Consider the following 27,965-nt stretch of genomic DNA (forward strand, 5'->3'; position numbering starts at 1 on the left):
TTGTGTAGTTTGTTCGGGAAGTTATAACATAGAAATGTATCGAAGGCTGTTCGATAAATGTGCTAATGTTAGCGATGGCTAACCGTAGCTGCGTTTGATAATTAGCTCTAACTTACCCACAGATCCAGTCCGGTTTTCACCTGTTATCTACTAGAGCCCGTCTCTACCAAGCTGATGCTAAAATGTAACATTACCTAAGAAGCTTGAAATGTCTTCGATGATAATGAACCCCAAATGGACGCACGCAGGGTCCGAAACTAACACCCGCCAAGCGCCATATGCGGGTAGATTTTCTGTTTGGCGAGTAAATCTCAAAAGGCTATCCGCCACACTGGCGGGTGAACGTTCTTACCAAAATATGAAATTTTAAGCGCGCACGCGCTCTTCTGCCTCTAAGAACGAGCAGAGAGAGAGAGAGAGAGAGAGAGAGAGAGAGAGAGAGAGAGAGAGAGAGAGAGAGCACGAGAGCCCCGGCCGCGCGCGCGCACTCACTCACTATATTCAGAGCGGTCAAGTTTCCCCGAGGCAAAACGTCCTCTATTAGGCTTCGGCTATGGGTCTAGGGTCGTTGTGAAGGAAGGGGCGGAGCATAGAGACTATGCCGTTTCTCGTTTGTTACTCTAGAGTAGACCAATTCACTTTCTGGAGGTATACTGCCCCCATCTGGTATGGAATGTGGAGTATGACTTGATTTTTTTGCCAGACATAACACATGGCACCTTTAAGTGGCACCGAAATGAGGCACCGAAAGCTGCGTTTTGATTCGGTCCGGTTACATACCGTTACCTGGGTACCGGTTACATATAGGTACCGGGTTTCCTGGACCGCTGTTTTTAGTTCTAATATTCCAACCGACAGAGTTTAAGGCAGGGTTCACCAATCTCGGTCCTGGAGGGCCGCTGTCCTGCAGAGTTTAGCTCCAACCCCAATTAAACACACCTGAACCAGCTAATCAAGGTCTCACTAGGCATACTAGAAACTTTCAAACAGGTGTGCTAGAGCTGGTTGGAGCTAAACTCTGCAGGACAGCGGCCCTCCAGGACCGAGATTGGTGAACCCTGGTTTAAGGTTTTGACGGACGTGAGAACGTGTGTGAGAGGTGGCCGATGTTAGATTTCTGGGTAATTATAAAACGTGCTGGAGACATTAATAAATTGAAAAAATTACCTTTTTTAAAAATGTTCACAATGTTTATTTCTTCTTAGACAACTTAGTGGCCTTGGAGTTAGTCAGCATATTTTAGAACTTGTGTACAAATCTATAGTAGAGAGTGTACTAACTTTTCTTCTCACAGCCTGGTATGATCATTTAAACTGCAGATCTATGAACAAACTTGCCAGAATTGTGTCAATGGCAAGCAAAATAGTTGGCAGACAACAGAAGCCATTAGTACAGCTCTATGCTGAAAGGGCAAAGAAGAAGGTGAGGACTTTTCTTGCAGAGTAGCATCTGCCTGCAAAACCGGAGGCTGCATTTTTAGGACCCCAGTTCTAGGACCGCATTTCTAGGACCCTAGTTTTTAGTGACAACGCCACCTACCGAATTAGAGGACCAGCGAAGATGGATGACAATCAGAGTGTGAGTATCAAATGCGAATCAATTTTTATTTGTTTAACTTTAAAAACAATTGTAATGCATTTCATTGGAAAGTTAACGTTGCCAACGTGATGGTGATTTGCTAAATAGTCTTGAATGCATAGCCATCATATATTAGCCTCAAATGCTGTAAAATGAATTGTTAGCACATTCATTTAACGGAACTGTTGCATGATAAGCCTGTGTTGACTTATTGACAGCACAATAAACTGTAGCATGTTCGTTCTGAAAGCTTGTTAATTACTCATTGTTTTTCCATTTTAATTCAGTTAAAATAATCTTAATGTTTCACTGTCACGTGCTCACAGTCAGCCTGTTTAACGTTACCCACAATACATGTTATGAGTACGTCTCTTCATTTTGACATGGTTTTATAATGTTGGTTGAGACATATGACATTTTAATAGTCAGACATAACAGAGAGGCCATCATAATAACTGACTGTTAAAATACCACGTGTTAGATTGTGTAATTTACTGTGTACTGTACTCTATATGAAGTGCTTTCAAGGACACAGCTCAGGGTAGGCAATAGTATGACAAAAGATAAATAAATAAATTGGTTAAGTACATACATACTTTGAACAGTATGCAATAATAGTATTATGAACATTAATTGGTATGAAGATTGATATCATTATTTTTGTATCGTATATGTGTGTGCACTCTGTGGTAACTAAGATCTTTTAAATATGAAATTTAAAATTAGAGAGTAGAACATGTTCAACTAAATGTTCCTTATTTAATTCACTTCTCTTTCTCTCTTTTAGGAGTCAGTGATGATGTTGTCCATGATGTTCTGTCTATGTGGTTCACGTCATGAACAAATTTGTTTTTGTGTGTGTTCAAGTTCAGTTGTTATATATTATTTTGTAAAATATACACAATCTTAAATCTACCCCCAGAGTCATCCTTGTCTTCCCTCTGTACTTGAAAATGTGGTCGATCTAGTGACTGAAAAGACTATAACATGATTTATTGTTTATTTTACTTGAGTTATTATATTATGCTACTTAGACCCAATAATTTCTCAACATTCCTAGGAACCAGGTTTAATTGCAATAAAGAAAGTAGTATTTGGGTGTAATAAAACTTTAAAAAAAAAAAAAAACTCTAAAACTCTAATGTAGTTAAAACTGGGTGGAAATACTGCCTTGGTGGCACTTTTTTCGGTCCTCCAAAACTAGGGTCCTGGAAATGCGTTCCTGGGACTGCGGTTCTCCGACTCGGTAGGTGGCGCTGTCACAAAAAACTAGGGTCCTAGAAATGCGGTCCTAGAACTGGGGTCCTGAAAATGCGGCCTCCGGGACTGCAGACGGATAATATTGGAGTCAATTTGAGCCCCTGAAATCAGGAAGACGCTTTATCCAGTAGAGTGGATAAATCTGAAAACGACACCCTTGCTTTTTCGTGTGTACAGCCAATCCGTTTATTTTGTGAAACGATGATGTCATCACCCCACGTGTCGACCCGAGTCAGACACACTACGTCAAGTAACAGCAACAACAACTGCGGACAACATGCTTGTGTTCGTCCTGCAGAAGCTACTATTTCTTTATTATTTACTTGAATGCATTTATATTTTATTTCTTTATTTTACTTCTTTATTTATTTATATTTTCTTTCTTATGCTATGATGCTTGTTTATGCGCATGCTCCAAGTCTTCTTCTCCATTTTTAGTGTATCTCCGTGGCAGAATTACAGCGCCACATACTGGTCTGGCATGTATACTACATCGTTTTGAGTCGGTTTCAGTGGTTTCGTGTGTACGCAGATATTTCTTGAGATGCCGTCGTGTTTACGGATTTCTTTTTAGAACGAGGGGAAAAAAAGATTGGATAGGGAAAGCTCTGGCTTCGTGTGGATGTGGCCTGGATCTTCAAACTAACTGTTTCAGACACTGAGAGAAAAGAGCTGATGCTGCAATGTGTATTATGAGATAATTAAAGTGTTTTTTGACCATGGACGCATGTAAAGCTGTTGTAGGAGACTCCAAAACAACATTAGGCCTTTAAAATGGCACTGTATCTTTATTTTTGTGTATCGGATTTTGCATCAGTCGATCTGGGTTGCGATTAAAAAATATTGCCAAAAAAGAGCTTTACATTTAACTTCATTATACAGGGAAAAATGACTTGATGTGTATGCAACTGATTCGTGGTTATTCAGCCCTACAGAAGTAATTACTGTACATATTTTTGTCATTGAGTTTGGACTGAAATGGTCTTTTAGATTATTATTTGAAAAAAGCTAATTATATCAAATCAATCAGTTTCCATGTTGGAGTAGTTCCTGCGTTCAGCTTTTGGTCTAGCAGTGTGATTGTAGACCAGAAGTCTTTGGGAACTTCTTTTCTTTTGTGCCAAGGTTTCCTTAGATACATTCAGCACTTAATTGAACTAGAGGGTGAAAGTCCATTCAGGAACACAGTATTTATTTACAGGATGAGCCTCAGTCTGATGTTTCTTGATTGTAGATGGGTCGGTTATATTGGGTCTTTGTATGACTGCTCATGTCCAATAAAGTTTAATCATTCTTTACTTTTGAATGTTTTTGTCCACTTGTTTTTAAGGACTTCAGACTGTATTTAATGTTGACACACGTGACCCATTAGTTGAGCAGTTTCAGCGACTGAATATACAAAATAAAGAGAAATTCTTGCTTTATAATCTAATAATTTGTCTATAATAAGAAATACATAGAATACTTCTTTAAAAATTAAAATAAATAATAATAAAAAAACATTAAAATAGGTTCAGTCTGTTTTTGTCAAGTTTATTTATATATTGCTTTATGCAATAAAATTTCTTCAAAGCAGCTTTACAGAAAAATAAATGTGAGCCAGTGTTATTTTAGTATAATTGAGATACTATTATAGTTTTTATTAATATTTTGGATCAGATTGTTTTATTTACATATTATATTATTTACATATTAGGCTAAGTTTTTGTTTTGTCATTTTATTTGTTTTTGTTTTTAAAGTCTATGTAGTTTTTATTGTCTATATTAGACAATAACTATTGCTTTAGTTATTTTAGTATTTCAAGATTAACTAAATTAAAATGAGAAACATTGCTATACCAGCAATTTCCTTTTACTCCAGAGGCCATTTTAAGCTAATTCTACAGAATGTTTAACAACTATCTTAATTATTTTATCTTTCTTAGTAATTAAATCTTTGACTGGTTTATTTGTCGTTTTACTGTCCAACCTGATCCAGACGTCGTCTCCTATTGTACTTTGCAACAGTCTTCTGGCTGCTTCTCCAGTGCTGCCGTCTTCCGTTTAATCTCTGTAAAATTAACATAAAACATCAGTTCTTCAATGTGCTGATCCATTTCACAACTTTTTGATAGTGCCTTCCACCCTTTCAGCGATACCATTGCTCTCTGAAGCGTCTCTCAAGGACAGGTCAAGATGAAGGGCCCTATTTTAACTATCTCAGTCAGCGCACTGTCTAAAGCGCACGGCGCAAGTGCACTCAGGGCGTGACGAATCCACTTTTGCTAGTTTAACAACGGGAAAAATGGTCAGCGCTCCCGGCACAGTCTAAAAACGTTGTCCCTATTCTGTTAATGAGTAATGGGTGTGTTTTGTTCCTATTCTGTTAATGAGTAATGGGTGTGTTTTTGGCGTAACGTGCAATAAACCAATCAATCTAATTTCCCATTCCCTTTAAAAGCCAGTTGTGCTCGCACCATGGGCGTTTACATGGCGGAATTTGCAAGACTGTACGCAAGGTTAAAGTCAAGTCACATTTATTTATATAGCGCTTTTTACAATACAAATTGTTTCAAAGCAGCTTTAACAGGAAAATAATGTAACAAAGTTTGTTTCCAGAAGAAAATAGTGTCACAGTCCAGCTTAAGTAAGTTCAGTGATGTTTAATATTTGGTGTAAAAAAGTTATTAATTTCGTACATTTATATATATATAGCCGCTCTGAAGAAAACAGTGATGTCATCGTCCAGCTACTGGATATTGTCATTGGCCAACTCAGAAAAAGAGGACTACTTCAACGAATAGCCAGGGTGACTTGAGGATCACAGTGAGGGCTTCCCCGCCTAGTACCCAATCCCTGTAGACCCCTCACTCCTCTCAAACACTACAAACCGTGGAGCTTCCGGTTGAGCACGCTGGCCCTTCTCATGACCAACCAGTTGTTTCATTCGGGGCTCCCCTTGCTGACCAGATGTCAATCACAGCATCGGAGGGTGAGCTTGAATCTGGAGATGAGGACTCAGCTGCGCTTCCTCTTTCTGGGAGAGTTGAGTTGCTCAAGCCTGATCCAGAATTAATGGCTATGCTCGAGTGGAACCCTCCACCATGTCCCGTGCTGGTTCTCAGCGTGCCGTCTCAGTGCCTTTCATTCCGGAAGTGCATGAGGAGGTTACCAGTTCATGGACGACACCTTTTTCTGCCAAAGACAGCTGGTACCTCCTTCCCCCTCACTACCCTTGATGGTGGTTCGGCCAAAGGGTACGTGAATATTCCTCTGGTTGAGCAGTCTGTCACGATGCAGCTGTGTCCGGCGACCACTAATTGCTGAAGGAGTAATCCGCGTCTCCCATCCAAGGCCTGTGAGTTCTCGTCTGTTCTCACGGGCAAGGCTTACAGAGCCTGTGGAGCCGGCCGCTTCCTCCTTGCATGCCATGGCATTGCTGCAGGTCCATCAGGCCAAAGCACTCATGGACATGTACGAGGGTAGCCCTGACCGTCCATACGGAAACTGACCTCACCCGCTCCGAAGGTGTCCTCCTGCCGCCAGGTTTAGGTTGGGTTAGGGTTAGGGTTAGGGTTAGCATGGCCCCTGTCCCATCTTCTGCCCCAAGGTGTGGGGGGGATCAGGAGGTTTACGCTGGGCTCTGGAAGATAGCAGTAATAGGTGGCGTTTTACTTGGGATCCTAATATGTCGGTGTGTCAATGTATGTAGAACGTGACCGACTGAAAGGGAACGTCTCGTTACGTATGTAACCCTCGGTGCCTGAAGGTGGGAACGAAGACGTACGTCCCATCACCACCATTGCTGGACTGGGTTTATAACACACAATTGACCTTTCGCTAAGCCACGCCCGAAAACCGCCACACGCCAATCGTGACTTAGCAACCGTAACTAGGCGCGGGAGGTCTGGCAAGCTTTCGAGCGAGGGAAACATGCTGAAGCGTTGTACGTATGGATTGTGCAAATCTGATACCCGGTATCCTAAATGTTTGGACGGCGGGGGAGAATTTTTTCCCTTCCCGAAACCTAAAACCCAAGGGGAGAAATGCCAGGCGTGGATCAAGCAGTGTGGGAGTCCCCATTCACAACTAAATGTCGACAGGATTAACAAAAACACCTATGTTTGCTCCACGACGTGTTGCTTTAGCCTGGCGCGCTAAAAATATAAGCGGGAGAGTGTTATCATTGCAAAGTGGTCAGGCTAATGTCTTGTGTTTATTCCACAAGATTTATGGATAAGCTGTTTGATTTGTAATTATTCGATTATTTTCAAATTTCACACCCTGCTGTGCATGAACATAGCTGTTCCTCAATTTGTGTGTTTCCCATTTGAATGGTCAGCGTACGAGGCGGCTTCTGCTTCCGCTGGGACCTATAGGCTTTAGCTTCAATTTTGATTAAATTATTCTCTAATCGGTTGCATATTATGTCGTAGATATATCCCTCAAATGCATACAGCAATCCCTTTTGTCTTGCTTTCTCAGATATTTCACCTGTTTGCCAAAAATTACTAATTATCTCCTTGGGAATGTCTGACGCCGGTGCATGCATACTGTAATAGACGTGCCAGGCGCGAAAGCTTGTCAGGCATAGCAACAGTAACTAAGGAGGGCGGGGCTTAGCGAAGGGTCAATTCTGACTTTATATCTCACAATTCTGAACTTTATAACACACAATTACAACTTTTATCTCACAGTTCTGACTTTATATAAGTAACCGAGACGTTAAGTATACGATGCTCTTATAGTAAATTAAGCAAAGGTGAAGAGTTACACTCTAGATATTTTTGGACATGAAATTATTTTCAGAATGTTTTAATAATTTTAATGGATATGATTATCGACTGCAAGGAGACTAAATAATCTGTTAATGCAACTGTTAATAGTTTTTTAAAAAAGTATATGATATCTATTCATTGTGGGATTAAGAGTGGTTTATAGGTGCCTGGTGAAGTCACTTTCTAAAATATCTGGATTTAAAGATTATCACTTTTGAAAAAATTGCTAACATCATACTTTTTATGCATGTGTAAAATAACCTTGAACATCACCTTTACACCCTACATGTACACCTACACCCAGACCCGCCCATGTGCGCCACTGTTCTGAAGCACCTATAGGTAAGTTCAGTCAAACATACATTGAGTCAAACCTACACTTTGGAACTCAGACTAAAACAGTGTGAATGAAAATGGACTTAAGTGTAGTAAATTAGTTCTATGGAATATTAATAATCAACTAGATGTACCGCATGGCGGTACAAAATATGACCGCCGCTCAGGCCTGCACTGGCTTTCCACAAAAATAAATGACGTGGAGCAATTTGGCTGTATTGCGTGTTTATGTATATAAGTTGTATATTTTAAAAGACTGTCTGGAGTCTTCCTGTGGATCATGGATAATTTAGAGTTTTGTAATTATTTGCCATTACTATTTAAGTTTTATATCAAAAGTCATTAGTTTAGACACTTAACATCCATAATGTGAAAACGTCACATCCATAACAGTGGTTAACAGTAAAAAGCGACTGAAGTGCCCTTGAGCAAGGCACCTAACCCCTCACTGTTCCCCGAGCGCCGCTGTTGTTGCAGGCAGCTCACTTCGCCGAGATTAGTGTGTGCTTCACCTCACTGTGTGTTCACTGTGTGCTGAGTGTGTTTCACTAATTCACGGATTGGGATAAATGCAGAGACCAAATTTCCCCCACGGGATCAAAATAGTATATATACTTATACTTATACATACTAAGTATGAAAAATCTGTGTTTTTTTTTTTCAAAGGACCCTCCCATTCAATTTATACAAACCTCTACCAAACGGTTGAGGTGCCTGTTGATGGTAAAAGTCTGTTATCTGACTTTGGCATGGGTTTGTTGTGTTTTACTGAAATAAAAAAAAAAATTTCCCCAAAAAAGTGGTTTTATCTTGTAGCCCTGGTCCCAGAGTTTTAAAAAAACAATGTTAACAAAATTAAACTCATTCCCACTGTACCTAGTAGAACACTTAAGTAAATGTCCCATTGAAATGAATGGGATTTTATGGATTTAGGTGAAGAAAGTGTACACATAATACATTTTGGTCTGTACCATGAAGAGAAAACTGATTCAACTATATAAACTATATATTTTCTGAAAGCGTAGACTCTCAGGATGTGATCTAACATGGCATGAAACATGTCCCACCCACGTCATTAGTATACTGCCCAAGCATAACACATTGGGTATTGGTAAATCGGGTATATGGCTGATACCTAAAAAAAGTAGTAGTATGTGCATGTCTGTCTGTGTGTGTGTGTGTATGTGTGTGTGTTTGTGTATGTGTGTGTCTGTGTGTGTCTGTGCGTGTATGTGTGCGTGCGTACATGTGTGTGCGCGTGTGTGTTTGTGTGTGTGTGTCTGTGCATGTGGATTTGTATGTGTGTGTATGGGTGTGTGTCTGTGGCTGTGGATGTCAGTGTGTGTGCATGCTTGCGTTTGTTTGTATTCCTGCATGTGTGTGTGTGACAGTATCATCCTAAACCAGCAACCCTTCGCTCAACAGCACCATCTACAGGCTGATGAGTGTACAGTCACTAAATGTGCACATAAATGAATTTATTTTATACCCCCCCATGGATGAAATTCTACGAAACTTAGCATACCCCCAGAGGATGTCAAGTTAATCATACACATGAAATATGGTGCAGTTCTGAACATCTCCACTGAAGATAGGGGCGATTAAAGCAGAATAATATTGCATTTTAATTTTTTATGGGAGGGGCGCAAATCACAAATGAGTGATTATGGGCTAGGTTGATGTGGGCCCTTAAGACCAACATACCATAAAAATTTCTTCATCCTCGGTTCCACGGTTCAAGTAGTTATTTAGGAAAAACTGAATTTTTGGGGTTTGGGGGGGCCCAGCGCGGGGGGGGGAGTGGCCCCCGGGGACCAAACGAAATTTTTCCATAAAAGTCTAGTGGGGCTACATGCCCACCAAATTTCATGTTCCCCGGTGTTTCGGTGTCCCTGGTATCGTTGACGGAAAATTCAGTAGATTGACGGGAAAAAAAAAACTAAAAAACTTTGACAATCGATTATGGGCTAGGTTGATGTGGGCCCTTAAGACCAACATACTTTGCAAATTTCTTCATCCTCGGTGCCACGGTTCAGGTAGTTATTTAGGAAAAACTGCATTTTTTGGGTTTGGGGGGGCCCAGCGCGGGGGGGGAGGGGCCCCCGGGGACCAAACGAAATTTTTCCGTAAAAGTCTAGTGGGGCTACATGCCCACCAAATTTCATGTTCCCCGGTGTTTCGGTGTCCCTGGTATCGTTGACGAAAAATTCAGATGAGGAAAAAAAAAAGAAAAAAAAACTTTGACAATCGATTATGGGCTAGGTTGATGTGGGCCCTTAAGACCAACATACCATAAAAATGTCTTCATCCTCGGTGCCACGGTTCAGGTAGTTATTTAGGAAAAACTGCATTTTTTGGGTTTGGGGGGGCCCAGCGCGGGGGGGGAGTGGCCCCCGGGGACCAAACGAAATTTTTCCGTAAAAGTCTAGTGGGGCTACATGCCCACCAAATTTCATGTTCCCCGGTGTTTCGGTGTCCCTGGTATCGTTGACGAAAAATTCACGGGGGGCCCAGCGCGGGGGGGGAGTGGCCCCCGGGGACCAAACGAAATTTTTCCGTAAAAGTCTAGTGGGGCTACATGCCCACCAAATTTCATGTTCCCCGGTGTTTCGGTGTCCCTGGTATCGTTGACGAAAAATTCACGGGGGGCCCAGCGCGGGGGGGGGAGTGGCCCCCGGGGACCAAACGAAATTTTTCCGTAAAAGTCTAGTGGGGCTACATGCCCACCAAATTTCATGTTCCCCGGTGTTTCGGTGTCCCTGGTATCGTTGACGAAAAATTCACGGGGGGCCCAGCGCGGGGGGGGAGTGGCCTCCGGGGACCAAACGAAATTTTTCCGTAAAAGTCTAGTGGGGCTACATGCCCACCAAATTTCATGTTCCCCGGTGTTTCGGTGTCCCTGGTATCGTTGACGAAAAATTCACGGGGGGCCCAGCGCGGGGGGGGAGTGGCCCCCGGGGACCAAACGAAATTTTTCTGTAAAAGTCTAGTAGACCAACATACCATAAAAATTTCTTCATCCTCGGTGCCACGGTTCAGGTAGTTATTTGGGAAAAACTGCATTTTTTGGGTTTGGGGGGGCCCAGCGTGGGGGGGGAGTGGCCCCCGGGGACCAAACGAAATTTTTCCGTAAAAGTCTAGTGGGGCTACATGCCCACCAAATTTCATGTTCCCCGGTGTTTCGGTGTCCCTGGTATCGTTGACGAAAAATTCACGGGGGGCCCAGCGCGGGGGGGGAGTGGCCCCCGGGGACCAAACGAAATTTTTCCGTAAAATCTATAGTGGGGCTACATGCCCACCAAATTTCATGTTCCCCGGTGTTTCGGTGTCCCTGGTATCGTTGACGAAAAATTCACGGGGGGCCCAGCGCGGGGGGGGAGTGGCCCCCGGGGACCAAACAAAATTTTTCTGTAAAAGTCTAGAAGACCAACATACCATAAAAATTTCTTCATCCTCGGTGCCACGGTTCAGGTAGTTATTTAGGAAAAACTGCATTTTTTGGGTTTGGGGGGGCCCAGCGCGGGGGGGGAGGGGCCCCCGGGGACCAAACGAAATTTTTCCGTAAAAGTCTAGTGGGGCTACATGCCCACCAAATTTCATGTTCCCCGGTGTTTCGGTGTCCCTGGTATCGTTGACGAAAAATTCACGGGGGCCCCAGCGTGGGGGGGGAAGTGGCCCCCGGGGACCAAACGAAATTTTTCCGTAAAAGTCTAGTAGACCAACATACCATAAAAAATTCTTCATCCTCGGTGCCACGGTTCAGGTAGTTATTTAGGAAAAACTGCATTTTTTGGGTTTGGGGGGGCCCAGCGTGGGGGGGGAGTGGCCCCCGGGGACCAAACGAAATTTTTCCGTAAAAGTCTAGTGGGGCTACATGCCCACCAAATTTCATGTTCCCCGGTGTTTCGGTGTCCCTGGTATCGTTGACGAAAAATTCACGGGGGCCCCAGCGCGGGGGGTAAGTGGCCCCCGGGGACCAAACGAAATTTTTCCGTAAAAGTCTAGTAGACCAACATACCATAAAAAATTCTTCATCCTCGGTGCCACGGTTCAGGTAGTTATTTAGGAAAAACTGCATTTTTTGGGTTTGGGGGGGCCCAGCGCGGGGGGGGAGTGGCCCCAGCACGGGGGGGAGTGGCCCCCGGGGACCAAAAGAAATTTTTCCGTAAAAGTCTAGTGGGGCTACATGCCCACCAAATTTCATGTTCCCCGGTGTTTCGGTGTCCCTGGTATCGTTGACGAAAAATTCACGGGGGGCCCAGCGCGGGGGGGGAGTGGCCTCCGGGGACCAAACGAAATTTTTCCGTAAAAGTCTAGTGGGGCTACATGCCCACCAAATTTCATGTTCCCCGGTGTTTCGGTGTCCCTGGTATCGTTGACGAAAAATTCACGGGGGGCCCAGCGCGGGGGGGGAGTGGCCCCCAGGGACCAAACGAAATTTTTCTGTAAAAGTCTAGTAGACCAACATACCATAAAAATTTCTTCATCCTCGGTGCCACGGTTCAGGTAGTTATTTAGGAAAAACTGCATTTTTTGGGTTTGGGGGGGCCCAGCGTGGGGGGGGAGTGGCCCCCGGGGACCAAACGAAATTTTTCCGTAAAAGTCTAGTGGGGCTACATGCCCACCAAATTTCATGTTCCCCGGTGTTTCGGTGTCCCTGGTATCGTTGACGAAAAATTCACGGGGGGCCCAGCGCGGGGGGGAGTGGCCCCCGGGGACCAAACGAAATTTTTCCGTAAAATCTATAGTGGGGCTACATGCCCACCAAATTTCATGTTCCCCGGTGTTTTGGTGTCCCTGGTATCGTTGACGAAAAATTCACGGGGGGCCCAGCGCGGGGGGGGAGTGGCCCCCGGGGACCAAACGAAATTTTTCTGTAAAAGTCTAGTAGACCAACATACCATAAAAATTTCTTCATCCTCGGTGCCACGGTTCAGGTAGTTATTTAGGAAAAACTGCATTTTTTGGGTTTGGGGGGGCCCAGCGCGGGGGGGGAGGGGCCCCCGGGGACCAAACGAAATTTTTCCGTAAAAGTCTAGTGGGGCTACATGCCCACCAAATTTCATGTTCCCCGGTGTTTCGGTGTCCCTGGTATCGTTGACGAAAAATTCACGGGGGCCCCAGCGCGGGGGGGGAAGTGGCCCCCGGGGACCAAACGAAATTTTTCCGTAAAAGTCTAGTAGACCAACATACCATAAAAAATTCTTCATCCTCGGTGCCACGGTTCAGGTAGTTATTTAGGAAAAACTGCATTTTTTGGGTTTGGGGGGGCCCAGCGCGGGGGGGGAGTGGCCCCAGCGCGGGGGGGAGTGGCCCCCGGGGACCAAACGAAATTTTTCCGTAAAAGTCTAGTGGGGCTACATGCCCACCAAATTTCATGTTCCCCGGTGTTTCGGTGTCCCTGGTATCGTTGACGAAAAAATTCAGTAGATGACGAAAAAAAAACAAAAAAAAAACTTTGACAATCCCTATATGACCGCTTTCGCTAGCTACGCTAGCGGCGGTCATAATAATGACTTGTTATAATTGATTATGAATATTTGGATCAGTTAATAGAATTAACTTAATGTTGTAAATTAATATTACAATCAATTAACCTGTTTTTCCTGTGAACACTCAGTGTTAATTGTTTATTAATTCTAAGAAATGTACATTCTAAGAAATGTACAAATCTATGATTAGGGACTCCAGATATGAGCTTGAGACACAGACAACTTTACGTGTGACATGAACAAGACTTTTTAAACTACTCTAACATACACATAAATACATACAGTTTACAAAGGGAAAGAGAGTTGAAGCAGAATACAGGAAAGCAAGAAGTTATAGCACTGTTTGAAATTCATCAGATCAACAGCCTTGAGCAAAGAGCAAACCATCAGTTTAGTTCTAACACTCCTTTCTTTAAAAGGGGTAAGGATACTTAATGTATCAAATAATGAGACTAAGTTTGATACTTGCATGTCTCGCCGATTTGAATTAAACTGTCCTGATGCAATTTGTTGAGGCTCCAGTTGATCTTTGCTCATGTGGTCTTGATGAGAGAGAACCAGAGGGAGTCAGAGGGTCTTTGGTGAATGGAAAGACAAGGCCGCAGCCTGGCACAAGCTTGGGGGTCCTTAGAAAACTTCTAGTTCAGCATCATCTTCACATCAGGATTCCAGAAGAGGACTAAAAAGTAAGAGATGTGATCTTGTGATCAGTGATTTTTAAAGCGTGAAGATGTCACAACCTCTGGACGTGTGTGAGCCAATAAGAAGTTTTCGCTTTGGAGGGAGATTTTACGACCCTTTGTGTTCTAGGAGGGCATTTGAATATGTAATTTCATTGGCTGTTTAAGAAAAAGAATCTTCAGGATTCTTATAATACTAATGCGTCACAAAATCTAATGTAAATTAACAAATGGGGACGAAGATTGGAGTTTATAGAGACTAAACATGCCACACATATGATTTTTGTTAACCATCAGGGTGGGAATTATACCGCGGCCACGCGGCCATGGCCGCCGTTGCCCTACACTTTGGCCTTCATGCCCCGTGAAAAAAAAATCATCGTACGGCCACAGTGGCCTGTGTGCCCTGGCCCTGTCCAAGTTCCACCCAAGTAGTCTCTGAACTTCAATTAGTTTGTGGATTCGCGCAGGTGCAGTGTCATAATCACATCGATGATCTCACGCATCAAAACAGCAGTGCAAGAAGCATGTAACGTCAGCACCAACAGAAGAACGACACTCTGTTGTCGACACTGGTGCATAGATATATACACTAGATTTCGCCTTGGCTACGGCATTCGTTCATGAACTGCCGTAGCCAAGGCGAAATCTATATGTCTATCTATGCACCAGTCTGCGCACACGTCACACAGCAGGAAGCGCGGGCGCCCTCAGATCACGATGTCGCTGTGTTACAAGAGGTAAAAACGATATAAATACTGTTCGTTTTCTCACACAAACCGCTCGTTTCGTGTCTTAGGCCATCAATGTGTACTTACGATGGGGAATTGTTTAATTTGGACGATGGGGAATTGTTTTAATTTGGACTCTGTGGATGCTCTTTGAGACCGTGACCATAGACCTGCATTATATGACTGACAGACAAGAACGGTTTGATCTAAAAATATCAAAATCTATTTGCTAGTAGATAAGTGCCCTTTTCAGAAAAGGGCCCTATGCAAGGTTCCAGAGGTAACGGCGTCGGCGCACTGAAGCGTTTTTTTTTTTTTTATAGTTCAAAGTTACTATAAGATTTAATGTTATTACCTTGACAAACTATAACTTACATCATTAAAAAGATATAAGACTCACGTTTCAGTATTTGACCACTATTGTATTCTGAGAAATTTATATTGACAGTTATGTCTTAATTTGTGTCAGGAGTTATGAAATGCAAAAATGAGTCGATACCTTTAATATGAATTATGAGCGTCAGACGCTCCCATTCATAAAAAACTCCTGTGCTGTCGTCATGACAGCGATTCACAAAACAACGTCCCTCACGTCTTTTAGCTCAAAAGTGTGCAGATTTGGAGAAATATTGATATATTCTCAGTTTACATCAGATTTCTATTGACAGGAATAATATTTTATTGAATTTATAGCCAAATGCGTCGATGTAAACATTATGAGCGCTGTATACTGATGTGCTGTGTTTTCAATTCATACCAGCAGCCTGAGGGCGCTCTACTGAACATTATAGTCCATATTTGAAACACATGAAGAAGAGCGTTCGACAATGCAGGAAATTATTAATTTATTGGCATTTGTGTTGTTTCTGAATGCTTTCATTGGCATTTGTGTTGTTTCTGAATGCTTTTATTGGCATTTGTGGTATTTCTGAATGCTTTTATTGGCATTTATGTTGTTTCTATTGTTGTGTGAGGGTGTATACCTTCTGGATGTAATGGCGCTCTCTCTCTCTCTCTCATTAAATTTTTTTTTTTTTTATTAAAAAAGTCATAATCCATGTCTTATTCCAAATTAGGATGTTATGGTATCAAATCTGAATGGGAAAACCATCGAATTGTACGATGGCCTTTGTGCCCTGTCATATGGCCTTGGTGCCCCTAAAAAAAAAAAAAAAGGTGGAGGCCAAATGGCCTTGCCCCTAAAATTACATAATTCCCACCCTGTTAACCATAGTATGCAAAGTCTGAAACATTAACCCAAAAGAGTTTACAAGAATACATAGGCCAAACCACATAAAAGGAAAATCACGAGATGGGAAAATGAGATACATGTTTATACATTTCTCAAGTGGTTATATATAGAATATATAGAATTTACAGGGTTTATTTATCCTTCTCAGCGAGAATTAAGTGAGAGGTACAACTCTCTGGAAATTCCTTTTGGGGTCGTAAAACTTCTTATCAGTCTTAGGCCCCGTTTACACGTACATGGTTATTTTGAAAAACGGAGACATTTCTCTTCGTTTGCACCCTTCGTTTACACGCAAACGGAGGATTCGCCAATGAAACCGATTCTTTCTAAAAACTCCGGCCAGAGTGGAGATTTTGAAAATCTTCGTTTGCACGTTTGCATGTAAACAGAGAAAAACGGAGTTTTAGGCAGCGACGTCACGGAATGTGACCATTTTCGGGATTCTGATTGGCTAAGGTGGGCTTGAGCTTCTCGTTACACTGCCACCTACAGGTTTGGCATGCTCTTGACAGCATATACACAGGTTCGTGTGCACGATGTTATTTTTGAAAACGAAGAGGGGAGAAATGTCCGTTTATGAAAATAGCCATCCACGTGTAAACGTAGCCTTAGACGTCGCTGCCTAAAACTCCGTTTTTCTCTGTTTACATGCAAACGTGCAAACGAAGATTTTCAAAATCTCCACTCTGGCCGGAGTTTTTAGAAAGAATCGGTTTCATTGGCGAATCCTCCGTTTGCGTGTAAACGAAGGGTGCAAACGAAGGGAAATGTCTCCGTTTTTCAAAATAACCATGTACGTGTAAACGGGGCCTTAAAGGGTAACTAAACCCCTGGTCAGAGCCTGACTCCACCCACTGGCAATATTTGAAAAATGCTGGAAAAGTAGGCAGAGTCCAGCGGAGGGGGGCGTGCATCTTGTTGTGTAATATGCAATTATTGTACAATATATACAATATATGTCTTTTGGTACATGAAGTACTCATGGGTCATAGTAAATCACAATTGTAACTGTATTAGAAAGAGGTTTTTATAAAGAAAGGTACCACAAGTTGTTGTTAAACAATTTATTAAGAAAGTGTTATATACTGTAAAACACTTGTAAAAATAATCATTGTAACCATATATTGAGAAAATGGTTTATAAGGAAAAACACTGCAATTGTTGTTGTAAAGTCATTTATTGAGAAAATGATTCATTAAGAAAAACACTGCAACGGTTGTTGTAAAATCATTTATTGAGAAAATGGTTTATAGAGGAAAACAAACCACTGAATGTTGTAAGCATTTATTAAGCATATGGCAGAGCAGAGAGAAATTGAAAATGTATTGGAAAGAGCTGTGCCAAGGAAAGAAGAAAAATGCAAGCATTACCCGTTTGATGACTCAAAACCAAAATAAATAATGTTCCAACCAATCACCGACAGGAGGCGGGTGTTGTGTGGTTTTGCGCTCATGCACGGCTGCACGCGAAGTCAGTCACGAGCGCAAAACCTCACAACACCCGCCTCCTGTCGGTGATTGGTTGGAACACTATTTATTTTGGTTTTGAGTGGTTGGTGAACCCAATTGTTTTTGTGTGCAGATCTCAGAGCCTAGGCTGCCTACAGAGACGCGTTTTTTTGTTTATTTATGTTTGGGCCTGAAATCGCTGATACAACCTTTAACAGGTAGGCTATGCAAGACAGTGGTTGAATCTGCGAAATTAGTCATTTGGTATTTTTTATTTTTTATTTATGTCACTAATGTTTTGCTCTTGGTCTTCTACTAGTGCTAACAACTTGTACAACATATCCACGTTCTTAGAATTAGTTGCTTGTCTAATCAAATCTGGCCATTGAAAAAGACATCCCAATCATAAAAGATGAGGTTATTAAGATCTTTCAGGACATGGTACCAAATACAAAGGTTTTGCTGTAAAAGGAAAAGGTAGCCTAAATACCAAAATGTAAAACGGTAAATAGTTTCTGTTATTATCAGCAATGTGTAATAGTGATGTTCTATCAAAACACTTACAATGAAGTCTAAAATGTATTTGAGCGTTCTCTTTTAATTGTATATTTTGTAATAACTGGATAATTTGTGTTAACAATAGAGCTGAAACAACTAATCGATTTAATCGATTAAAATCGATTATTAAAATAGTTGTCAACTAATTTAGTCATCGATTAGTTGCTAAATAACTTTTATTTGCCATAAGCGGCTCATTTCGTGCATATTTTAAATCTGCGGTGACCAAAGTGTGGCAGTAATGAGCCACCGGAGGTTTTACTCAGCCAGTACAGCAGGAGAAGTAGCGAATAGCCAATAGCTGGCCTTGTTTTATGTCACGTGCTTCCCGCACAGCGTCTCTGCAGCATTCAGCGAGATGGCGGAGGCAGGCGGCAGTGGAGTAAGCTCGAGAAAGAAAAAGAAAAAAGCGGAAGATAAAACTAATCGAACGAAGCAGCATTCGGCAGTTTAGGATATCGCACAAGATTTGTCAACAAAGAAAACATTTCATCACTGGAGAGTTTTTTTTTCCGATACCATCGTATCAATAGGGCTTGGGCGTCGTGACGTCATACTTGGCGTGGCGGCCATGTTGATGGCCTCGCGAATGTAGCTAAACATACAGCAAGTCGAACGAGGAGAAGCAGAGTTGGGAGAAAGAAAAAAGATGTTAAAATCCCAAAAAGGATGTGGAATTTACCGGGATACGTTAAATAGGGAAACCAGGGACCAGTATGTGGACAAACTTTCCTGTAAAATATCCCGTATTTTAATACCTTACTCTCATAACATTAATGTTGGCCCTTCCATCGGACCTGTCAGTCTCTGTACTGTTGTCCTGTTGCTACCCCCTTGCCCTTCCAGCGAAACAGATGTTTTCAAAGCATCGTTTTGCTTACTTGAAGGCAACCTTAGCGTGATATTGGCCTTTTTAAGATAACAGCGTGGTTGTTGTGAGAGCACGATTTCACGCCAATCTAATCAAAGTCACGTTAGACCTAGCTTCACAACTCGCTTAGTTAATGCTGCAGTTTTGTAGTACGAATTTTTGCTGTCAGCAGAGGGATAGCAACAGAAAGATTAATGTTGAAATTTTCATTTTTCGGGATATTTTATAGGAAAATACTAAAACGGGAAGACAGAGGGAAAAGAGCTCAAATGCGTGAGAAGAAACCCGGAAAAAAACGGGAGGGTTGACAGCTACTAACTACACTTTTTTGCCGATTTTGTCCACATAACGTTACTGGTCCCTGGCTTCCCTATTTAACGTATCCCCGTAAATTCCACATCCTTTTTGGGATTTTAACATCTTTTTTCTTTCTCCCAACTCTGCTTCTCCTCGTTCGACTTGCTGTATGTTTACATTCGCGAGGCCATCAACATGGCCGCCACGCCAAGTATGACGTCACGACGCCCAAGCCCTATTGATTTTGATTAATATGCGCGAGGGAGAGAGAGAGAGCAAGACAGCGCTCGGGTGAGTGCGCGCGCGCGGCCGGGGCTCTCTGTTAAACTGACTGGACTTGTCACAAGCAAATGATACACTTTAACTCTATGATGGTTAAACTCTGCAATTCATTATTTTTTCTCAGAACTAATGTTTTGGTAGGAACGAAAGTTTACCATAAATTTACCAAAAAAAAGCTACTTTCAACTTTCTGATTGATTTCACAGCATAAGCTATAAAGCTGTTTCCCAGGTATAAGCTGTGTGTTTACAGGAAAAAATAAAATAAAATGCAATTTACTGCAACTGTAGTCTTTATTCTTATTCTTCGTGAAAATATGTTCTGCAAGATTTCTTAATAAGCTTTGTTCGGGATGTTATTAAACTACTTTAGGAGCCCTAATGACTGCCATGGTGAAAACATTTGAAGTCTCCTTGTGAAATTTGCTAGAGTACGTATGGGTCAGTGTTTTGATAGCAGAAGAGTTCGACAAAGGATTACTAACACATAATAAAACACAACTCCAAGTATGTTTTTGATGAGGATATGACAATGCAAAATGGTTAAAATCTCTAAAAAGTCTATATTGAATGATAAGGACCCTTTGTTAATAATTTACTTGGAAAAAAATGGGCAAAACTAAAATATAAGTACATAAACCGATTAATCGATTAATCGTAAAAATAATCACCCGATTAATCGATTATCAAAATAATCGTTAGTTGCAGCCCTAGTTAACAAGCAACCACCCCCTTAGTGCCCCTTTTTTTTTGGTTTAGGCCACTGCCCCTCAAAATGTCTGTGCACGGCCCTGGAGGGTACCACAACTTTCAATAAGAAAATTCAACTGCAGTCGCCACCGTTCAACCTGAAGAGGGCAGCACTCAGACGTTTTTACACCATATTTTGTAGAATTAAAACACTTTAAACACAAATGTCAAAAAGATTACTTGAATCAATTAACAGCATTAATAAAGCCCCAGTCTTACAGATCATTAACTAAAAAAAGTTGTTTTAGGGTTTAGTTACCCTTTAATGAGTCCTGTGTGTTACAGTGAGAGACACCGAGTTTTGCCAGTGTGTTAGCTTCATTTGATGTTAGTTTTGGGGGAAGTTTCATAGACCTTTTTTGGGTGAGTGAGTTTGCTGGATTATTCATTAAATATAACGAATAATTTGTGTGTATCTGATTGGTCCAGATGCTACATAATTAAGCATTTATTATTTTTAAAAATGAATCGTCTTTTCCTTGTTAATTCATAGTAAATATGACTTTTAATCAAACTCGACGTGTTAAACCTACTGGTTCTCTGAGACATTGCTTCTGCTTTCACTTTCATATTGGTCTAGCTAAGATTTTTTTGTAAGACACTTAGAGCTTGCGTTTTGTTCTCCATAGTCGTTTATGCTTATACATAATATGGCTTGTCATGGATAGCGTTTTAAGTTTATTTGCAGAATACAGTCATGTATTTTAATTTTAACGTGCGTGGCTGTGCAATTATGTGGGTGTCAGGAGTGCGTGTGTCAAGAGAGATTTATTTGTAGAGGCATTCCCAATAGACGGCCCCTAAAATCTGTTACTGAAGGAAATAAGCGCTTTCATTTCATTCCCCCCCCCCCCCCCCTGCAAATATCCTGACTCCTGAATATAATCTTAAACATCAGCTTTACACGTATAAACATGCCTCATGTTTGTCCCTGTTCTGAAGCGCCAGGAAGTGAGTCCCGTCAAACACTTTGAAAGTCCATTACAAGTAAAAACTACTAGACTGCTGGTGGATCAATAGAGTGTGAATGAAAATGGACTTAAGTAAGCATTTATTATTTTACAAAACTAATCGTCTTTTCCTTGTTAATTCATATTAAATATCACTTTTTAAAATCTACGTGTTTAGCCTACTTTTTCTGTGAGACATCGCTACTGCTTTCACTTTCATATTTGTCTAGCTAAGATTTATTTGTAAGACACTTAGAGCTTGCTTTTTGTTCTCCATAGTCGTTTATGCTTATACATATGGCTTGTCATGGATTGCGTTTTAGGTTAATTTGCAGAATACAGTCATGTATTTTAACGTGCGTGGCTGTGCAATTATGCGTGTGTCAGGAGTGTGTGTGCGCCCGAGAGAGATTTATTCAATTTAGTTTGCATTTTAACTCCATTCATGAGGCATTTGTATTATTATGATTAGAATATTTTTAGCACAGCTTTCTTGTTAACTTACATTTACATTTGTTCATTTAGCAGATGCCTTTGCCCAAAGCGACTTACAAATTATTTACAAATTAACTGTTCAGAAAGCACACACTACAGGATACCCTAAGTCTGTTTGTTCTGTATTTGTTGCAGGTGACGCCCAACATCTCTCAGAGCTCAGGATTGTGTTGATGGGATATAGAAGAGCTGGTAAGAGTTCAGCTGGAAACACCATCCTGGGCAGAGAGGAGTTTGACTTGAAGAAATCTGCTCAGTGTGTGAAGAGACATGGAGAAGTAGCAGACAGACACATCACTGTCATTGAAGCTCCAGGATGGTGGGGAAATAACTTTGTAGAGAAGAGTCCTGAGTTACTGAAACAGGAGATTTTGCTCAGTGTGTCTCTGTGTCCTCCAGGACCACACGCTGTACTACTGATCATACGTGTGGACATTAGATTTAGAGAGACTGAGAGAAAAGCATTGCAGGAGCATCTGGATCTTCTCAGTGAGAGAGTCTGGAGTCACACTATAGTGCTGTTCACAGGTGGAGACTCTCTGTTAGGCACATCTATAGAGCAGCACATCGAGAGTGAAGGGCCGGATCTCCAGTGGCTGCTGGACAAATGTGGGAACAGGTTTCATGTTCTCAACAATCGCAACAGGAGTGACGACACTCAGATCAAGGAGCTGCTGGAGAAGATTGAGGAGACAGTGGCACAAAACAACGGCTGCCATTTTGAAATAGACAGAAAGATTTTACAGGAGGTGAAAGAGAGAAGAAGAGCAGAGGAAGAGAGAGCAGAAGAACGAATGAAGAGGATGCAAAAAAGGAGAGAAAACATCAGCTCACTGATAAGTGAGTCCATATACATTATAGTGCAGATACACACTGAGTATATTAAGTAAGTCATGAAAATGTAACAGTCACTGCAATAATAGCAAGAAACTTCTTGTCATTAACCGCTATTTGTAGAGGCATTCCCAATAGATGGGTTCAAAGCAGCTCACAGTCACGCCCCCTAAAATCTGTTACTGAAGAAAATAAGCGCTTTAATTTCTTAAACAATCCTGCTCTTCATGTGTGCTTCTGATAACAGAAATCGCTTTACCTAATCCATAGAAAACAATACAAAAAACAAAAACAAACACCCTGCAAACATCTTGTCTTGAATATAATCTTAAACATCAGCTTTACACCTATAGACACGTCTCATGTTTGTTGCGGTTCTGAAGCACCAGGAAGTGAGTCCTGTCAAACACACTTTGAAAGCACATTACAAGTAAAAACGTCTCGGGTTACGACTGTAACCCTTGTTCCCTGAGAAGGGAACAAGACGCTGCGTCGAGAATCGACACATTGGGGAACGCCTTCAGCGTGACGCGTCTGAAGTCTGTATAGAACTAGTTCAATATTGATTAGTGTTGCGTCATAACATCACTCGTGACGTCGTATGTGACGGTGATGCGGAAGCTATAAAAGGACACCGGAACATAACCGCGTCAGCTTCTGATTGGTCGAAGCAAGTCGTTCTCAGGGGCGCGCGAAGTGTGGCCGAGGGACGCAGCGTCTCGTTCCCTTCTCAGGGAACAAGGGTTACAGTCGTAAACCGAGACGTTCCCTTTCGAGGGAACTCACGCTGCGTTGAGAATCGACACATTGGGGAACGAAATGCCCACTGTGCCACACTGAGAGATAAACGCCCTGGTGTGAAGCAATCTGGCACACCCGGTGTAGAGGGCAGATTCAGACTGTAATGTCTTATGAAGGTGTGTCGGGAGGCCCAGCCAGCAGCATCACAAACGTCTTGAAGGGAAACCCCTGCTAGCAGGGCTTTAGAGGAAGCCACTCCTCTAGTTGAGTGGGCTCTTATCTGGAGAGGCGAAGGCAAATTGCGCGCCTCGTACGCTGAAGAAATAGCCTCTACTATCCACCTGCTGATAGTTTGCTTAGAAACAGGGGAACCATTCTTAGGTGACCCAAAACACACAAGTAACTGATCCGATTTCCTCCAGCCCGAGGTTCTTCGAACATAGACCTCAAGGGCTCGGACCGGGCATAATATGTAGCTTCGCTTGTTCGTCCGACAAGATGGTCTCAGCAACCTCAGTTGAGAGACCAGCATTTACGAGTTGGTCCCCCTCAGGGGCCAGACCCATAGTTTGCACAGCTCCGGCCGAGGGTGGAAATTGTGCCCTCAGCCTGAGAAAGAAGGTCCCTCCTGATCGAGATTTGCCACGGAGGGCCTGCAAGTAGAGTTATGATGTCCGAAAACCATACTCGGGCCGGCCAGTATGGGGCTACTAAGAGCAAGCTGATTCCATACCTCCGGACCTTCTCTAGAACCCCTGGGAGCACAGTGATCGGGGGAAATGAGTACAGGCGTTGCCTCAGCCACGTCTGTACCATGGCATCCAGTCCTAAGGGAGCTGGATGAGTGAGGGAGAACCAGAGCGGGCAGTGGGTGTTCTCGTGAGAGGCGAACAGATCCACTTCCGCTTCGCCGAACTTCCTCCATAATAACTCCACCGTCTCGGGGTGGAGTCTCCATTCCCCTCAGCCTCTGCCTCGACAGGATGTCTGCTCCCACATTTTCGTCCCCAGAGATAAACATGGCTCTGACTGAAAGAAGTTTGCCCTGGGACCACAGAACCTGATGTGCCAGTCTGCATAGAGGGCGCGATCTCAGGCTCCCCTGTCGATTTATATATGAGACCACCGACGTATTGTCTGTTCGTACTAGAATATGATGGCCTCTGAGGTTCGGAAGGAAATGTCTGAGTGCCAGAAATATAGCCAGCATCTCTAGGCAATTGATGTGCCAAGAGAGATGGTGGTCCTTCCACGAACCCCTGGTGTAGCGGCCTTCCATGACCGCTCCCCAGCCTGTGAGGGACGCATCCGTGGTCACTATTTTTTCTCTGACACGGTGCTCCCAACACGGGGCCTGGGAGAGGAACCATGGTTTCTTCCACAACGTCAAAGAACGAAGGCATCTGGGCATTACTTTGATCGTGCGAAATGGGTTCCCCCTTGGGGAAAACCCTCTGGTCCTGAGCCACCATTGCAGGGCTCTCATATACAGCAGGCCAAAAGGTATCACATTGGACGCTGCTGCTAGAAGACCCAAAACTCTTGAAAATGTTTGATGGTGATGGCCTGTCCTAGCTTGATACTCGTTACTGTAGTCAAGATGGTGTTTAAACAAGCAGGAGACAACTGTGCCCGCATTGTGACTGAGTCCCATTCTACTCCCAGGAAAATAGCTCTCTGTAGAGGAATTAGTGAACTCTTCTTGACATTGAGTCACAATCCCAAGCACCTTAGATGGTTCAGAACATCTTGATGTTGAACCGCCACCTCCTCTGATTGTGCTAGAATGAACCAATCGTCGATATAGTTGAGGATGCGGATGCCTTTAAGTCTCACAGGAGCAAGAGCTGTATCCAGGAGGCAACCTCGATTGCTCTGCCACGGGAATGGGCGCCCGCAGAGAACCTAGGCTGGCTAGGATCTCTTCGACGAAGCCTTCTTTTGCAGGGCGGCCCTCAGGTCGCCCTGCTTCTGCTGTGGCTTCGTCTGAGAGCGCCGTGTATGCCCCCAGGCTCCTTGAGGGGAGGGGGCTCTAGAGGCGACGCTCTCCTTTTGCGACGTTCACTGCTCATCATTTTAATTTCTCAGAATTAAATGCAGCCATAAACACTGGATAAGTGAAACACAGTCTGGATGGTAGGCTGAATTAAAATATCTAACTTCTTAAAGTCAGATAATATTCCATCGTTTTAATTTCATAGAATTAAATGCAGCCATAATCACCAGGCAATACTGTTTTAATATTTATTTACACAATCTCGTAATCTACGCGCTGCCTCGGCAAAATGCGAGATTCGAGCCATTACAACATATTTGGCTTTCATCCCTCGAGAAAAAAGTCAACAGTATTGTTTCACAGATCGTGTTTGTCCCTTTAATTGCAGACCCATATTCTAAGCGCTGCCTTGGTGAACGCGAGATTCGAGTCGTTCACAATATATTTGTCTTTCATCTCTCGAGAAGAAAGTCAACGGGCGCGAGGCTGAAACACCCGAAAACGCACGGCTGTGTGCGTCGGGATATTTCTCAATGAACACAGCCAGCACCCTCAGGAGCTGACTGTGCTTGCCTTGCACCCACAGAATCTTTATTGCAGAGTAGACCCGTAATCTACGCGCTGCCTCGGCAAACGCGAGATCCGAGCCACTATAGATTCTGTATTGCAATGCAGACCTTTAATCTACGCGCTCGGCAACGGGAGATCCTAGTCACAGAATCTTTATTGCAGAGTGGGCTCGTAATCTACGCGCTGTCTCGGCAAACGCGAGATCCGAGCCACTATAGATTCTGTTTGCATTGCAGGCCTTTAATCTACACACTGCCTCGGCAAACGCGAGATTCGAGACACTTTGGGACAATTCTTATGGGACAAACAACACCAAATAGGACAGACAGTTTGACACAGAGCGCTTGCTGAAGAGCAAAAAGCTGACGCGGTTATGTTCCTGTGTCCTTTTATAGCTTCCGCATCACCGTCACATGTGCAACACCAATCAAGATTGGACTAGTTCTATACAGAATTCAGACACGTCACGCTGAAGGCGTTCCCCAATGTGTCGATTCTCGAGTTCCCTCGAAAGGGAAGTACTAGACTGCTGGTGGAACAATATTTTATTTGGAGCTCCAACTAAGGCAAAAATATGTAATGTAAAATGGACATTTGTAAGATTAGAAGCTATTTTTATGAAAGAAAAAATGTCAATATATTCACAGTTTTTTGCGAGACACTTTTACTGCTTTTATATTGGTCAATACAGATAAGATTTATGATGCGTTTATGCCAATTTAGGCTATTTCTTCCCCCATAAAGTCTTTTATGAAAGCAGTCACAAATGGTATTTTTTGGCTTTCTTTCCATCTAGTAAATTAATGTAAATGTATTACAGTCATGTATTTGCTGGTGCTAATAGCCACCAGTGCATTGATAATGCTTTCCCCGGTGAGAACACACACAAGAGAGAGATTTATTCATTGGTTTAGAGGGATAATTTAGCCTAATCATTTTTAAAGAATATACTTTCTGAAAGCATTATTCTGAAGCTATTTGGAATTTAGTCTTGCTTAATCGGTGTGTTCTGTGATTCAAGTTAAGTCAAGTCAAGTCACCTTTATTTATATAGCGCTTTTTACAATACAGATTGTATCAAAGCAGCTTCACATTGATAACATGAAAATAATACAACAAAGTTTGTTTCTAGAAGAAAATTGCATCATCGTCCACCCATAATAAGGCAGATCAATAATAGTGTTGAATATTAAATGTCCCCAACTAAGCAAGCCAAAAGCCAAGGCAACAGTGGCAAGGAACCAAAACTCCATCAGGTGACAGAATGGAGAAAAAAACCTTGGGAGAACCCAGACTCAGTCGGGGGCCAGTTCTCCTCTGGCCAACGAGCAAACACTGTATGATTATGATCCAGGCAGCGTTACAGGTCAGAAGTCAGATTGGTCGTGTCGATGAGGCCTTCACAGGGCTGATGAGGCTGGCACTTCAGGATGCGTCATGGTGAGGTCCAGGTGCAGATCCACCATCTGATCTGGATACGGCCGAGGTCCACCTCACTTCAGGAAACGGAGAGTCTTGTTGACACTTCAGGACAGCGTTGTCTCGCGTCCAGGCGCTGGTCCCTCATCAGATCTGGATACGGCCTGGATCCGACGGACTGCGGTAAACCTCGGTATAAATAGAGAGTCTAATATTAGCGTAGATGCCATTCTTCTTCTGATGTAACGAGTACATCAGGATTTATGGGAAGTGTTCCCGGTTCCGGCTGGCCTAATCTATGCAGCCTAATATGGAATTATAGAAGTCTATAATGTGTTATGTGTATGCTAGGTCAAAGAGATGTGTCTTTAGTCTAGCTTTGAACTGACAGAGTGTGTCTGCTTCCCGGACAATGTTAGGAAGACTGTTCCAAAGTTTTGGTGCTAAATAGGAAAAGGATCTACCACCAGCAGTCGATTTTGATATTCTAGGTATTATCAACTGGCCGGAATTTTGAGATCGCAATAGACGTGAAGGACTATAATGCGTTAAGAGCTTGCTCAAGTACTGCGGAGCTAAACCATTTAGTGCTTTGTAAGTAATCAGCAATATTTTAAAATTTATACGATGTTTAATAGGGAGCCAGTGCAGTGTTGACAGAACTGGGCT

General features: G+C 42.7%; 1 protein-coding gene across 1 annotated transcript in view; it reads left to right on the forward strand.

The window, feature by feature from the left end:
• Window positions 1-27,965, forward strand: part of LOC311086436 (uncharacterized protein) — a 157,208-nt gene that overhangs the window by 103,008 nt on the left and 26,235 nt on the right. Inside the window, exon 9 of the mRNA XM_084119320.1 lies at window positions 21,872-22,576. Within this exon, the coding sequence (XP_083975446.1) occupies window positions 21,872-22,576 (705 nt within the window). The remainder of the gene's footprint in view (window positions 1-21,871; window positions 22,577-27,965) is intronic.

The sequence above is a fragment of the Abramis brama genome (assembly GCF_963993115.1).
Source record: "Abramis brama genome assembly, chromosome: 7".
Taxonomy (NCBI): Eukaryota; Metazoa; Chordata; class Actinopteri; order Cypriniformes; family Leuciscidae; genus Abramis; species Abramis brama.